This window comes from Glycine max, chromosome 7 (assembly GCF_000004515.6).
Source record: "Glycine max cultivar Williams 82 chromosome 7, Glycine_max_v4.0, whole genome shotgun sequence".
In the NCBI taxonomy this organism is placed as follows: domain Eukaryota; kingdom Viridiplantae; phylum Streptophyta; class Magnoliopsida; order Fabales; family Fabaceae; genus Glycine; species Glycine max.
In genome coordinates, this window is record NC_038243.2 from 42340802 (window position 1) to 42355868 (window position 15067).

General features: G+C 31.1%; 3 protein-coding genes across 4 annotated transcripts in view; all 3 read right to left on the reverse strand.

Annotated features, from left to right (window-relative positions):
• LOC100170725 (peroxisomal enoyl-CoA hydratase/isomerase family protein) lies at window positions 1–3804 on the reverse strand. 2 transcript variants are annotated; one of them, XM_041016820.1, is made up of 5 exons: window positions 3425–3804; window positions 3056–3125; window positions 1951–2965; window positions 1127–1409; window positions 1–299 (listed from the first exon to the last, which is right to left on the reverse strand). In XM_041016820.1, exons 3-5 carry the CDS (start codon window positions 2400–2402, stop codon window positions 198–200), a joined length of 837 nt encoding a protein of 278 aa, XP_040872754.1. In that variant the 5' UTR covers window positions 2403–2965; window positions 3056–3125; window positions 3425–3804; the 3' UTR covers window positions 1–197. The 2 variants fall into 2 exon arrangements, with proteins under 2 accessions (XP_040872754.1, NP_001238331.1); NM_001251402.1 differs by lacking the exons at window positions 3056–3125; window positions 3425–3804 and having other exon boundaries at window positions 198–299; window positions 1951–2402.
• Window positions 3805–4787: 983 nt separating this feature from the next.
• LOC100791871 (GDSL esterase/lipase At4g16230) lies at window positions 4788–6867 on the reverse strand. Its single transcript, XM_003528570.5, has 5 exons — window positions 6477–6867; window positions 6253–6380; window positions 5821–6066; window positions 5441–5696; window positions 4788–5329 (listed from the first exon to the last, which is right to left on the reverse strand). Exons 1-5 carry the CDS (start codon window positions 6730–6732, stop codon window positions 5106–5108), a joined length of 1110 nt encoding a protein of 369 aa, XP_003528618.1. The 5' UTR covers window positions 6733–6867; the 3' UTR covers window positions 4788–5105.
• A 2326-nt stretch (window positions 6868–9193) lies between these two features.
• Window positions 9194–15067, reverse strand: part of LOC106799322 (glycine-rich cell wall structural protein-like) — a 10427-nt gene continuing 4553 nt past the window's right edge. Inside the window, exon 3 of the mRNA XM_014777532.2 lies at window positions 9194–9249. Within this exon, the coding sequence (XP_014633018.2) occupies window positions 9194–9249 (56 nt within the window). The remainder of the gene's footprint in view (window positions 9250–15067) is intronic.

Below are 15067 nucleotides of genomic sequence, written 5' to 3' on the forward strand. Positions count from 1 at the left end.
TTAAGTCAACAAAAACCATAAATAGTTCATAACATTAATTTTGAATTCTGACAACGAGGAACTGCTATCATTTATATAATTCACTATTAAAAGCCAAGGTTGTCAGATTTTGTATGGAATAGTGTTCGTAAAACCTCAAATTTGGGAAGCAAACATATACACATTTACAGCACGAGAGATCGGCGAAAATAAAGAACCTACAATTTGGACTGTTTCTTGGAACTTCGACCAGCTATGAATTCCTGCATCTTCTTGAATTGCTCCTTCGTCATTCCATTATAATAATTATGAGCCCTCTCCTAAATTTTATACACAGGTAGAGAATTTGTACGTAAGATGATTTGGAGTGTCCAACCCAAGAAAGGATTACAGATCACAAAGAAGACAGAAATGAAATAGATAATACAGAGTGACAGACACAATAAGGAAAGAAATAGTTGCAAAGAGACAGTAAAGAAAGCAATCGCCAGATAGAATTTCAGTTTAACACGACCTTTCTCTATTCGTTTCCAATAATTAGAAAGGTACAGAATATTAATCTCGGGTTGCCGAAAATTCCACTGTAGTCTGAGGTCCATTGATAGAATTTCGTTAAGACAAATTAACCCCAAGGATTGCAAACTAATTTGACATAGGATAGACTTCCAGAGGCAAATTTGGCCAATTAAATGCTTGTTCAAGATCTCAAACAAAATTTCCTACATTATAAGGGGAGCTAATGTGATCAACATTTTATCTTACTGAGACTATTTTTTTCTAATTCTAACAAGAAGATTTTTAATGATGTTACTGGTATAAAGTTTATGCATTGTATAAACATACACAGAGTATAGATGTCAGACTTTTGAGGTTTTGCTCTTATGTTCTCTGCATTTCTATCAACAACAGGGAACAGTAACTAATGGCTGCACCCCACACACCTGCTGATAAATTTAATTTCTATCCCAAGTACATTATTTTCTATTCTTTTAGCCTATCATCCAACATTATTCTAAGCTCCATTCAGCATGTTATGACAGAGCAGACATCGTTGTAATGGTGGGCCTAGACCAGAGAACCAAACCAACCAGTCTCATTCAATCCATGTTACGTAATTATAGACACAGAAATTCTACACAATGCTCACCTTTTCAAGGGAAAGTGCATGGCCAAGATCCAGCTTGAGGCCATCATTGATGACCGCCTTGTACCTCAACACCAAGTCTTGGTTATTTTTCACAATGGCATCCGCAATTTCCCTGCTTTTCTTCAACAATTCACCCTCTTCAACAACATGGTTCACGAAACCCAACTTCTCAGCTACCTCTGCAGTCAAAGGTGTGGCTGAGAGAGATACCTCGCGGGCTTTATTGGCCCCTATGACGCGCGAAAGCTTCTGAGACAAACCCCACGAAGGAAATATCCCAAACCTGCATCGATACCACACTATAAGAACAGAAAATTATCTATCCAATAAAAATGTTGGAGATCCTGTGATATTGTCAAAATAGTGTATATAAATGGAACAACTCTCATCTTAGGAGTAAGCTTAATCCTAATGGTATCAGAGCAAAACCAAACTCTGAAACGATATTAGAGTCTATCCTAATTACCCTCACAATTAAATTATTGTTGGGTGTTTCGGATATAACCTGCAAATAATTAATCCTACAAACCCAAATTCTAAAATGGTTATCAAAGTCTATGTTAATGATCGTTGATCTTTTGGGAAAAAAGGAAATATCCCAAATCTGCAACAATAACACGCTATAAAAACAGGAAATTGTATGTCAGATAATGTAGGAGATCCGGTGATATGGACAAAACAATGTATATAAGTAGAGAAACTCTCATCTTGTTAGTTATAGCTTAATTCTACTGGTATTAGAGCCAAACCAAACCAAACTCTAAACTGATATCAGAGTCTATCCTAATTACCCTAATAATTAAATAATTTAAGAGTTGATGAACCTAGCATGAGTATCCATGAACTTAGATCCCTTGGCAGCAACCAAGATGTCACAGGCGAGGGCAATTTCGAAGCCAGCAGTGACGGCGAATCCTCTGATGGCTCCGATAATTGGCTTGCGGCAGAGCTCCATTTGCACCACCGGATCGCTCTCCGGGTCCTTCACATCGCCCTTGAACACGTCCTCAGCGGCCGTGAGATCCACGCCCGAACAGAATGACCGGCCCGACCCGGTTAATATAATGACCCGCACCAACTCGTCCCGGTCGAGCCTCTTGAAAGCCTGGGCCAGGTCCACCATCATGGGCCGGGTCAGCGAGTTAAGGGAACCGGGACGGTTAATCGTCACCAGTGCGACGCCGTTTGGCTCGCGGTTCACCAGTATTAGTTTCTCCGGCGATTTCCCATCCATGTTCGACCCGAATCGATCTTGCACGCTTCGAGAGATAAGCATTGGATTGATTAGCAAGAAATGGGCTTAAGAAGAGACGGAGGAGGGGTCGTTTTCTGAGGATGGAGTGTTGAATTGAAGTGCGTGACGCGAAGGGATTATCGGACAACGAAATGACGTGTCAGGTAATTATCCTATATCCAACTTTGATGCCTCATGTCATGGGCCAGGGCCACTCTTTATCGTTCTTTTTTATTTTTTTTCTTAAATTACTTTTCATAAATGTTTAGGGTATATGTGTAGTTGATTGTTTTTATCAATTAAGTTTGTCCAGTACATAAATATAGTATAAAAAGTTGTCTTTTGATAAAGTTAATTGATAATTAAACTATTTTATTCAAAAAAGTTAAGGTGGACTAGTCTAGTTGTGTTAGGGATTTATTGTGGATCACTTTTATATATCATAGGATTAATTTTGTGCACATGGTTATACGGTGCACCCTCTGTATCAGATTTTTTACTCATCTTCTTCGTAGCTTTCCTTCCACTCCGTTCTTGTACCACCCTCCCGGCTACGACCTCCACATCCTCGTCTTCATCACCAACAATAAAGACCACCGTGTACACTGTAGTAAGCATGTCAAGATTCAAACATGAGCCCAAACTTAAAATCATAAAACCAATTCAAAATCATAGTTGTTGTTTGTGATGTTCACCGTATATAGTCAATGGGGAAAATTGCCTTTTCATGCTTTATTCGCGTTTTCGTAGCCTAGGATTTCATATCTGTGTTACAATATAATAGAATTAGATACTAGAGCAGATAAAGCGAATAATTGGAAAAATCAAGAAAAGATTGGGAAATTAATCAGTTCCTTTCTCGCGAAAGATCCAAAACTACTCAGTTTCATTCCTCTCGGTTTCATTAACAGAAGGACTGCTACACACTAGAAAAAAAAAAAAAATCCTTTTTATATCACCCAATTGCAAGGGAAAAGACACAATAATCTACATAGAAGATTTTCCGGTAAAATGAAGTTGGATGAAAAATTGGGTCTGGACAGTGACAGTGGGGGTGATCGTACTGATCTACAAGAAGTTGAGGCACATGGCGCGCTCATGAGACGACGCGAAGGTGGAGTCGAAGGAGACGATGCTGTTGGCGAAGGCGAGGTGCGGCGAGAAGTCGAAGTGAGAAGGGGATTTCAGTTGTGCGTGGCGTATGAGTTTTGATTGTCATCGAGAATCGCGACCATTTTCAGTATCAGTGGCTTCTTCGTCTGTGTCGTTCTTCTCCACGACTTTTCCCTGCCTCAATGTCAACGAAGGGCCGTCGGAGGCGTTAGATTCGTAGATAGGTAATAGGATCGAAGAGTAAACATTGGAGAAGAACAAAAAAATGATGCCGTTGCTAGAAATGGCCAGTGGCCACGCAAGAAGGACACAGGTTCTGAAGATAATTGGGAAAGAGATCTAGCATGTAGGCTGCAAGATAAGATCGTAAAACTTATATGCATCTAATGGACTATAAAAATGAACATCAATATTTTGATAAAATGATTAACTAAAAAATATAAAATTATATAAAGGATAAAAATAATAAAATTTTATTTAAAATAGAAAATACTAAAAATAAAATTTAATAAATATTTGAGGTTAAAAGAGAATAAATATAAAAAATTAAAAGTTAAAATTTAATGTTTTAAAAAAATGCTAGTTGAGATAGTATTTTAAAAAATACTAAAAGTTATTAAAAAAATCATGTTAACATGTGTCTTTATTATATTGGTTGTTAGTTAAGCAACTAAAAAAAGATCAAAGATTTATCTCAAAACTTATAAGAGAATAGAAAAAAAAAGTCATAAACAATGTCAATAATACTCACATTTTTTATTTTTTTATTACATATAATATTACTTTTTATTTTTTTTAGAAAAAAGTTTATACTAGTATAAATTTTTTTATAAAATCATTCAATCATAATGTATTTGTAAGTTTGTTGGCTTTTAAGATGAAACAAATGTTAACCAATGCCCTTAAGGCATGGGTTAAATAACTAAAAAGAGAAAATTTCTTGTTGTGATGATGACTTTTTTTTACATGTTCTTGTTGTTGTGTCGAATCCATATGAATTTTATTTGTATTCAGAGTTGTGTTTATCTACTTTTCAAGCAATTGATTAATTGATTTAAAGATTTGAGAGATGAAAAATTAAAAGTAAATTGACATAAAATTAAACTAATTATCTAACATGTGCAAGGGAAGAAAAACAAACACTCAAATGATGAAGTGACATTTGATTCAAAATTTGGATGTGTTGAGGTTTAACCTGCCAAAACTATTCTCAAGGTAATGCTAATGATTTTTCTGTGTTTGATATTATTCAAGTTTTCATTGTCTCCCAGCATCAAGTTTGAGACACATCGTCATTCCCTAGGAGCAAAGATATCCTACCCAAACAAATAAAGCAAATTGCCCATTGTTATAAACTTTCAAGTGATCATGCATGAAACTGAACATTAACACTCGTTAACTCCTATAATTTTTCTCATTTTTAAATTTAGAACTAAGCTAATTATATAAAGAAAAACCTGTTTCATAAACTTTGTACTGAAGCCTAATTCGTACCATATAACATGAAAGATTAAATACCCACTCCTCCGCTTCAATTATTATGGACATCTATAAATACATTATTTTCCCGTGATTTCAATCAGAAAATGTCATGACTCCTCCAAGCATCCATTGTCACCGGAAGAAACAGGTTTAAGATTGAAAGAGTTGGCGAATGTTCTTTGGCCAAATATAATTGGAACCACCATCTAAGAGACGCTTAGCGATGATAACGTTTGCAGCATCAGAAGGATGGTAAGGGTCCCAAAAAACATACTTAGATCGGTCCCAGCAAAGTCTCGATGTAGGACCACAGGGGATCAGACCTCCAAAGCGCCCAGCCACGTGACAGCAAGCAGAAACTGCATTATCAAAACCTGCCACACGTGTGCACACATAGCAAAATAGTGTCCTAATTAGTTCAAAAGCACCTTCCAAATTCAGTGTTTTGATAGATTAGTAGCCAAACAGTTATGATAGACACTTACCAAGTGCTAAATAATTCTGGAGAATGTCTTCTAAAATTTGGTAGACATCTGCATAAACAAACACTGCACCCTCCAAATTTGAGTTGAGATCTATAATAATGCCCTTTAACTGGGAATTAAATAACTGTGCTAGCTGATTGGGGAAAGCAACACAGCTATCTCCTGCACCTGGGTTTGCATCCCTCTGGCTTGGTATACACCCAATAGGCCCCACATTTGCCACAACAAATTTTCTAGCTCCCAGATTGAATAACCTCTGCATGTGGTGGAATGTTAATATAATAGTAAGCTAGTAACCATAACCCAAAATTTGTAGGAGAAATTAATATTTAGAAACAAAACAAAGGACTTTATAAAATTATAATGCTGAGAAATATTACAGTGAGCTGAACTCTGAGTTTTGATATCATGGTGGTCACAAAGATTTCTGGAGACGCTGATTTCCGCTCGGAAAATGTGAGTGCTGGTGCTAAGTAGTTATTTATGAAATCATTTGAGCCTATTGTCACGGTGAGCAATGCCCTCTTGAGTAGATTAAGAGCCGCAGGAGCTCCAATGTGGGATATGATGTCTTGCCTGGTATTTGCAAAATTATCTATCTGTGCGTCGAAGTTCAGTCGACCACCCTATCATCAATCCCATCACATATATTTGCATGCATATCGTTATTATTCTACTAGAGAAATAACTAAAGAAATTTTTATATGGTCGGAGATTAATAAAGATTATTTGGAATAATGAACGGGTGATGATCTAGGACTAACTAATAGTTTCTCGATAATTATTAGATCTTAAACAACTGCAACACTCACAAAGACTTTTCCAGTGAAATTGAGAATTCCACCTCCACCAGAAGCATAGTTTACACCCTTCAGAACTACTGGTCCAATTGTGGAGGGTGCCAAGTAAGGTGGGGTGAAACCGGTACCCAATTCCTGACCTGGTAGAGCAAGAAAAACTCATCAGACAAAACAAATAATAGTATATTAATAATAAATTAAGTAGCCTGGGACAAAAAGGTGGTAAATATTCTTGCCAACTATGTCCACGATGGTTCTTCCATTAGTGAACCTTCCCGTTGGTCTTCCAAAATCAATGCCATTGGGTAGATAATTAGCCTTTGAGAGGGAAACAAGGTAATTATTGTTTCCCACGTCAACAAGGGAATCTCCGAATACAAAAGTTGCAGGGAGATCGTCTGAAGTTGAAATGCTAAAAAACAGGACCAAGACTACGAAAAATCGAAGCACAATCCCAACATTATTGATGACCCTGTTCAAATGGATACCCATTACTATTAGAAAGAGTACAATAACTTATCACTGCAATGAAGTACTGAATCAGGATCCTCGATATGGTACGTATCCCTCTGCAGCTAAAATGTACCAAAAACAATGGGCTTTATAATGCGCAGAAGACATTGCCACTAGCTGTGAGTAAATGGAATTTTATAATAACAAATCATGTGAGGGCATAATATCATGCAGTGGGCAAACATTAATTGCTCTGCCTAAAATGCTACTAGCCTGGACCGTTTGGTTGGAGGGAATAAATGAGATTGAAATTAAAAATAGATACGAGAATAAGTTTTTCTTTTTGGTTGGCTGGATGAAAAAAACAAAAAAAAAATACATTTTTTCAAGAGTTTAATACTGTAAAACTATTAATCAATTTGAAATTACTGTTGATAAAATTTTTAAATGATTATTTTTCGTGTTTGAATAAATACGTGTTTGGAGGCACATAAAATTGAAAGCAACTAATACATGTTATTTCATGAAATTTTGATGTCAATTTATAGAAATAAAAAAAGCGTGTATCTTCAACTCGATCATTGTAATGTACTGATGTAAGTTTATATAAAGACACATGTATTATAGAAATTAACAAACTCATCTTAGATAATATTTTGTTATTGACAGATAATATTTATATCATGAATATATAATATGTTTTTTCTCATCATTCAAATGTAAAAATACGATACCAAAAAAAATGTATGTATTCCCCATTAAAGTTCGATCCAGAATGGCCAATTAAGCCTTATTTAGACAAATCTTAATTGACATTACACCTGAGCTTCCCCTCAATCCATTAATTCCTTTCTCATGAAGCTCAAGCATCTTCATCTATCATTTACTTTAGGAAAAAAGATATATGGACACACAATGCTCAATGATACCTAGAGAGAGATAGAGAAATGTAGATATTATCCTCATATTTAGTTTTTCACTTTGGAGGATGAACGCATGTCATTAACCTACAAATCTAGAGTTGTTTCTTTTAGTTTTGCCTTTGACGCGTGTAGCTGAGGCTCAAGTTTATGTTGACGTGATGTCATATGCCAAACACAAACTATAGATAATATCATGTAGGAAAAAATATAAAAATAAATATAAAATATTGATAAAATGTTTGATATTTAAGGGTATCTAAATATCATTGTTCATTACTTTAGTACATTAACAAAAAATTATCCTGCTAACGAGCACGTAATAAGAAGTTTTAAAAAATAGAATATTCGATTAAAAAGAATATACTTATTGTTTTGAAAATATACAAAAACATTTTATGTTTACTTTTTTAAAATAATTTGAAGCATCTAATAAGATATATGTAATGTTCACTACAATTTTGTCTACACGTGATTTACAATTCTTAAGGACAATGATCAATGAATTAATAAATAAAAAAGTATTGGATATTATACTGGACATGAATTTGTACAAAAATTGATAATTGAACCAAAATTTCATATTTTTAAAAATATGGGATTAAATATTTTTATTTTAAAATATAATGATTAAATTATGGATTTAACAAAATAGGAGAACTAAAATTATATTTACACCTTTTTTTTTAACTTTTTCATATGTATATATACTCATTTAAAAAATAATTTAGTAGTTTAAAAAAAATATAAAATAATTTAACAGTTATGCACTATTAGTTAAAGTTTTTACATTATTAATAAATCAATATTCAATTAGTATGATTTATAAGGTGTTTATTATAAAAAATAATAAGCTTATCATTCTTAACATTTTGTAATTAAATAATAATATAAAATTTATCTATGTCATCAGTACATATATTATTTATGTTTTGAAAAGTACCCTAGAAAAACTAAAGGTCAACAGATGTTGTCCTAAAGCATTTGTATAAAATCCATTATTCCTTATGTTTAATTTTATTTATCTGCTTAGAAAAATAACTTATCAATTAAAAAATATTTGTTTTGACAGACCATTTGAGGTAATCATATTCGAATTAAGTAAGATTATTATGAATACTATTTTTTTTTTTTTAACATAATTATATATTCATACCTCGATATAATAAGGAGAAAACTTAAATATAATACCCTAAGTGCTACTGTTATTCAATCAGAATTGAAATTTATCTCAATAATTCACATAATACTTTAATGTAAGTCTTTATTATCTAGATTACCTAGGCAAATCTCCAACTCTGATCGGAGAACAACACAAATCATACCTAATGTTAATTGTGTACATATAATTAATAACACTGTTGTAGATAGGGAAACTATTTTTAACTCCTTAATATAACTCAATTATGATTTATCTCTCCTTGTTAAGCATGTAAAATTTTAAGAACTACTGTAAGTAAAAAATGACATAATTAAGTAGAAAAAAATAAAAAAATGAATTTCACATATTTTGAAGATAATTTGTAAAAATTAAATTAATTAATGTGAAAGCTTTTGACTTTCTGTTCAACACAACGAAATCATAGCTTTGCTCTGTTGCTCACGAGGTTCTCAAATTCAAAATCATCTTCACCAACTAACAATGTAATAGGTTGTTCAAACTTCAAAGTTCAGAAGCAATGAATTTTGACGTTTTATAATTAAATGCATTCCAGTATAAGAAGGGAAACTATTTAATGTTTGCTGGGACGTCGTTCAATTAATATTTTCATTGCTGCTTTAATGTGAGAAAACCTACATTGTGGGTATTTCTGGAGTAATGTATACCCTCATCCCATAATAATCAATAATAGTTGTGAAAGAAAAAAAAATCAAAATAATTATTATTTTAAATTTTTAATGAAAAAGTAATTATTTTTTCACTTATATTTCTTATAATATTAATTATATAAGTAACACAAATTAAAATTAAATTAATAATAATAAAATTAATTTTATAAAATTATTATTTTCTTTTATTTATTTATTAGCTTTTCTTTATTTATATAAAATAATCTAAAACAATCATTATAATGTAACAAAAAAAATACTATTTTCTTTTCCTAAATATCCCTTATACTATAAACACCTGTATCATTTCCTATTATCTTTGTTCTATTAAATTCATATCACCTATTACACTACTAATTAAAATTTATTATCTCTTAATACATGTTTATTTTACATTAAATTCTCGATCGGTAATCACATTGAAACATTAAATAACGACATTTTAGATAAAAGTTTTGCTTAATTTCACGTTTAAGAATTAATTATTTGTCTAAAATTGATTCTAAATTAAAAAAATTTAAGTATTTTTTTGCATTAGATAAAAAAATTTATATTTAATATTATTACTAATTTGCTTTTATAATAAAAAATATTAAAAAAATCACATCACTTCAAAATTAATTTCATAAAATTAATTCAATTTAAAATTAATTTTTTCAACATATTCCTCTTTCTAAACACTAAATTTTCACATGATGACCATATAATGTAAAAAAAAATTCTTATTTCTAAAATTACATAGTAATAAATTTTAATATGGCCCAACTAATTAATTTTTAAGAAGAGAGATAAACACAACACTTTTGACTTAATATATATAGTTATTTGAAAATTTAACATGAAAATATTCATTCCCTGTATTACACGTACGCTTTTATCTTTTTTCTCTTTAAATGATTTTAGTATGAAGTGTCCATATATCATTTCTCTCTATTTATTTATTTTTATCTTAAATGGTGCAGCATATGGAAGAATGATTGGCACACATCAAGTGTTGAAACTGAATTACAGCTATCAACAGTAAAGAAACAAGGAAGTACCATACCTTTTGATCAAGTGTGGCATAATGTTATTCATGACCGCGTAAACTATAATGGGGAAAGTGTTTGACTTAAAACTTGCCTCATCCGGGGCCTCAACTACTTTAGTTAATGAAGTTAGATGTAATACTGGTTGCCCTTTATTTATTTAGATCTATAAGTAACAACTTGCCTCTTGTTGACTTTGCACCAATTGACTTTAGTTCATTTATTATTTCCATTTTTTAATATATAATTCATGCATCGATAGTATTTTTTATATATTATAATTCAATCGCAATATATTATACATTTTTATAATTTAATATATATATATATATATATATATATATAATACTCCATTCATTCTAAAATAATTAATTAGACTTTGAATTTTTAAAATGTTAATTGTTTTAGAAGAAAAAAAAGACTAAAAACATCAATAAATATTAGAAGGGAGTACTAATATGTTACAAAAAGAATACTTATTTTGGTATCTAAAAGAATACTTATTTTGATATCTAAAAGATACGAGGTATGATAAATTAGTCCTTAAAAAAGAAAAAAAATTAAATTTAGTTCATAAATGTATAAAATGTGCAACATAGTGATTTTATTGATAAATTTATAAAATTATTTTATTATTAAGTTATAATATTTAAAGATTTATTAGACATTAAATTATAATTTTTCAAAATCAATTTAATATTAAATTATAAAAATGTAGGAATGAATTTATCATTAAACTATCAACACGATTAATCTGTTGTAATTTTTATACATTTAAAATAAATTCGAATTTTAATCCTTTTATATACTTATCTCTCTGCATCACACTTTCGTTTTAAAACGAGTATTTATCTAAAATTAGACAAATAAGAAGTATAGGGCTTGTATACATTAATAATTCCTCAGACTTCAACTTCCAAAGTAAGCTTTTAGAATTCTCCTTCAATATTTGCTCATACGTACAGAATAAGGAACTGCGGCTGCCGAGGTAGTAAGAGTTTATGCCAACTTCAAATTAACAAGTAATCAATCAATAAATGGGCAAAACTTATTGAAGTTTTCTAGTTATTTTTTTAACTGAAAAAATAACTTGTTGGAGGTGCGCATCAATTCTTCTCACGACTTCGTGGTTTCCATATATTTTCTCAAACCATCAAAACTCGTTTGAACAAGGCAGCAACATCAATGAAATTGTTGGAGTTGTGCATGAATGTTTTTTTGTCTTCTACTCCTTATATAATCATGTTGCGATGTTGGTAAATTTCAGGCATGTGGTGTTCTTATTTCAAGTCATCCCTGTCCTGTTTCGGACAAGACAAGAGTACATAAGAAGATATATACATAAGAGTACATAAGAAGAGTATATGTTAACGGCTAATTTTCCTTAAGCAATAACTTTCGGTTTTAAAGTTTTTCGGTAGTAATTAATTGTTTTGACTTTATCATTTTACAGATGGTAGTTGCTTTGATATAAGAACTCTGGATAGTTAATATCTTGAGGTTAAAGTATTTCCTTTAGTAACATAATCCTTATCACTAATTAATACTGTATATTGCTTGCGGATCTTTGGCAAATACAGATGTAGATGTTCACCAAGATTTAAAGGATGTCAAACTCTGGCGGGTTGGTAATTTCTAATATACTTGTTCATATTGAACAATGTGCTTATTTTGAACATGGCAGTTATAAATTTCCTCCCATCTCTTTTTAGGTGCACACCTACCCTCTTAAAAATGATTGGAGAATATTGCTGCAAGTGCAGACATTGGTTTGTCGGAAGTCGGAACTTCAATTCCAAGGTCTTTTTACTTTTCTGTTTATTTTGTTGTAGCCCTCCTTATGCACTTCTCACAATGGGGAAGGTTGTCTAGGTATGTTCGTATTTTGACTCAAAAAGTTGATAATTTATTATATATCTGTAGTAAGTGATTCCATTTGTGGGAGAATATATCATCCTTCATTCTAAAATAATAGTGATTTTAAGTTATTTTATATTAATTATAAAATTAATAAATAAATAAAATAATAATTTTATAAAATTAATTTTATATCATCATTAATTTATAATTAACTAGTTAGTCATTTGTATGACAATTATTTAGTGCGTGTTTGGATGATCATGTTCACATGAACTCAAAAATAGTTGCGATCCTTCCAAATTAATGGCCGAGATGATAGTTCCAAATAGGATACGCCCAATTTAGCTTCCGATGTCATTCAAGGGAAGGATTGAGTCGAGACCTAAACGAAACAATTATCTCCAAGATATGAATGGAATAATCTTGGACAAAAAAATCCTCACAGCCACAAAAGACCTGCATTACTAATAGTGTTTAACAAAGTAGTCTAAAGTTTAATAGGCTATATATACACAAAATTCTGTCTTATGAATTTGGTTGACAATTTTTCTTCAACTTTTAATCTCTCAAAAATAAAACAATCACTTGCTTCACGATTCTGCGACATTCAGGTTCAATCGATTTCAAACTTGGACAAGCTAGGTCCGTCTTGCTTGTAATTTAAATTTTAACCCCGCGATCCTACCACTGTTTTTTCCTAACATTATTAATGATCGAATTAATAGCCACTAGTTATGAATTACATTTTGATTTTGACAGAGATATGAGATTTTTGTGAAATATTTTTTTAAAACAATTAAATTAAAATTTATCATTTATCTTTATGATTATACTGTTCTTGCTTTCATCAAATTAAGTGGCAATATTTTCATAATAAACGATCGAAAAGCTCCGCATAGCCAAAACTGGCTGAAGCGATGGGCCTGAGATTGGATGTATCGAACCTCTTCATTTCTCATAATATTGTTGAGTCGTAGTACAAGTATTAAATTCTTTAATATATTTTTTATTATTAGTTAAAAGTTATTAGAAATTATGAAAAGTTCATTGAATAAAAAATGAGATTTTTTTTTAATTTTTAATAAAATTTAGTTAATAAAAATATTCAAAAAGAAAGTAATATGTATTTAAGAATATATTATTAAAATAAAAATTATGCAAAAACTATAAATTCTCAATATCGCTTAGAAGTCGACATCATAAATAATTATAAATACATTTTCTTCTCAACTCATTAAAATATCTTTTATAAAGATAAAATTATAATGATACATTCATTAAGCACTTAAACGGACAATAATTATAATTTCCAAAAATATAATATTAATTTTCGCTTGCTGAATTAATACTCTTATTTTTAATAAGGTATATATGTATACAACCTATGAATTATACTCTAAGTTTCCAGTTCATTTACTAGACTCAATCAACTACAAAGTACGTATTATAATTCATGAAAGAAAAACAAATTTAGATTCTGTAAATATTACTTTCAGCAAGTGACTAACTAGTTATTACTTAAATCATTTTAGAAGACAGTTATGCAACTCAAAACAATTTGTCAGCCAAAAGAAACAAGAACAAGATGGAAGCAACAAACTGAAAAAACAAATATAATTAACAGCTTCTACATATATATACCCAACCTGCAGCTTCACCCGTCATATAAAAATCATATATAGATATTGTTGCAGGCTTCGTGAGAAATTTGGCATGTATTTATCATGTATTAATTAATATCTCCATTCTTTATTGTCGTCAGAACAAAGGATAAATTCAATATCGCATGTGGTTGCTTCAAAGTTCAGACCCTACTTGCCAGTCACTAGGAAAAGATAGTAAAGAGCAAAGACAAGGGTTGTCTTTCCGCAGCCTTGAGGAGCACTAAAACCAATCTTTGTCATACAAAATGACGAAACTATGAGGCACTTGAATGATTTTTGTAGAAAGAATAAATCCTATAGTTATAGTTACAGTTAAAGCTTACATAAGCCTTCATAACAAACTGTAAAATATCAAAAAACAAAAAAAAAAAAAACAATGAGAGAGAGAGTAACAAAAGGAAGAAGCCTAGTATATAGGCTATAGCATACCACTGAAGGAAGTATATCTTTGAACTTAGACTTTCTGAGCGATCGATCTGATGTTCATACCAGAGAAATTAAGACTGGTACATATTAGTGATAAAGCCTAGCTTTCTGTAAGTACAACTCATTAAGCTGAAACAATCTGCCATAGGTACTGCGCACAGATAATAATCGCTTTGTCATGACACGAATTTGCTTCTATTAATTATTAGTTCATTCTGTTGTATATATGCATCGTCTTGGAATTTGGATAGAATCCAAGTTGTTATAGAACTATTTCCAGAGTATATGTGTATCTGTACATAATTACAAGTGCCACATGCCATGTCTTTAACTTTTTGGCTTTTTAATTAATTGATTACAACTTATAAGTACCAGCAATATGATTAACTCTATCGGCTTGTAAGCTATAAAGGAGAAGAATCAGAAGATCATGAAAGAAGACTTGCATTTATTTAATCATTAATCTATATATTATATATAGTACGTTATACGTACCTACTTTGCTTCCATAAATGAGCCTTGCATTGCATGGCATATAGTATACATACTGTTAAGGTTATATTTTAATTCAAAAACCCCCGCACCACCAGCACCCCCACCTGCACACTCCAAGCCACCGCCAGCTCCTCCACTTGCTCCCTCCAAA

What these genes read in the sequence shown, in the direction of transcription:
- LOC100791871 (XM_003528570.5), bottom strand. Translation starts at nt 6,732, where the DNA reads ATGGGTATCCATTTGAACAGGGTCATCAATAATGTTGGGATTGTGCTT. An exon ending in AACCATCGTGGACATAGTTG is followed by an intron (nt 6,381 to 6,476) that starts GCAAGAATATTT and finishes TTGCTCTACCAG; the next exon opens with GTCAGGAATTGGGTACCGGT. An exon ending in ATTTCACTGGAAAAGTCTTT is followed by an intron (nt 6,067 to 6,252) that starts GTGAGTGTTGCA and finishes GATTGATGATAG; the next exon opens with GGTGGTCGACTGAACTTCGA.
- LOC100170725 (XM_041016820.1), bottom strand. Translation starts at nt 2,402, where the DNA reads ATGCTTATCTCTCGAAGCGTGCAAGATCGATTCGGGTCGAACATGGAT. An exon ending in TTCATGGATACTCATGCTAG is followed by an intron (nt 1,410 to 1,950) that starts GTTCATCAACTC and finishes GTATCGATGCAG; the next exon opens with GTTTGGGATATTTCCTTCGT. An exon ending in ATGCACTTTCCCTTGAAAAG is followed by an intron (nt 300 to 1,126) that starts GTGAGCATTGTG and finishes TATAAAATTTAG; the next exon opens with GAGAGGGCTCATAATTATTA.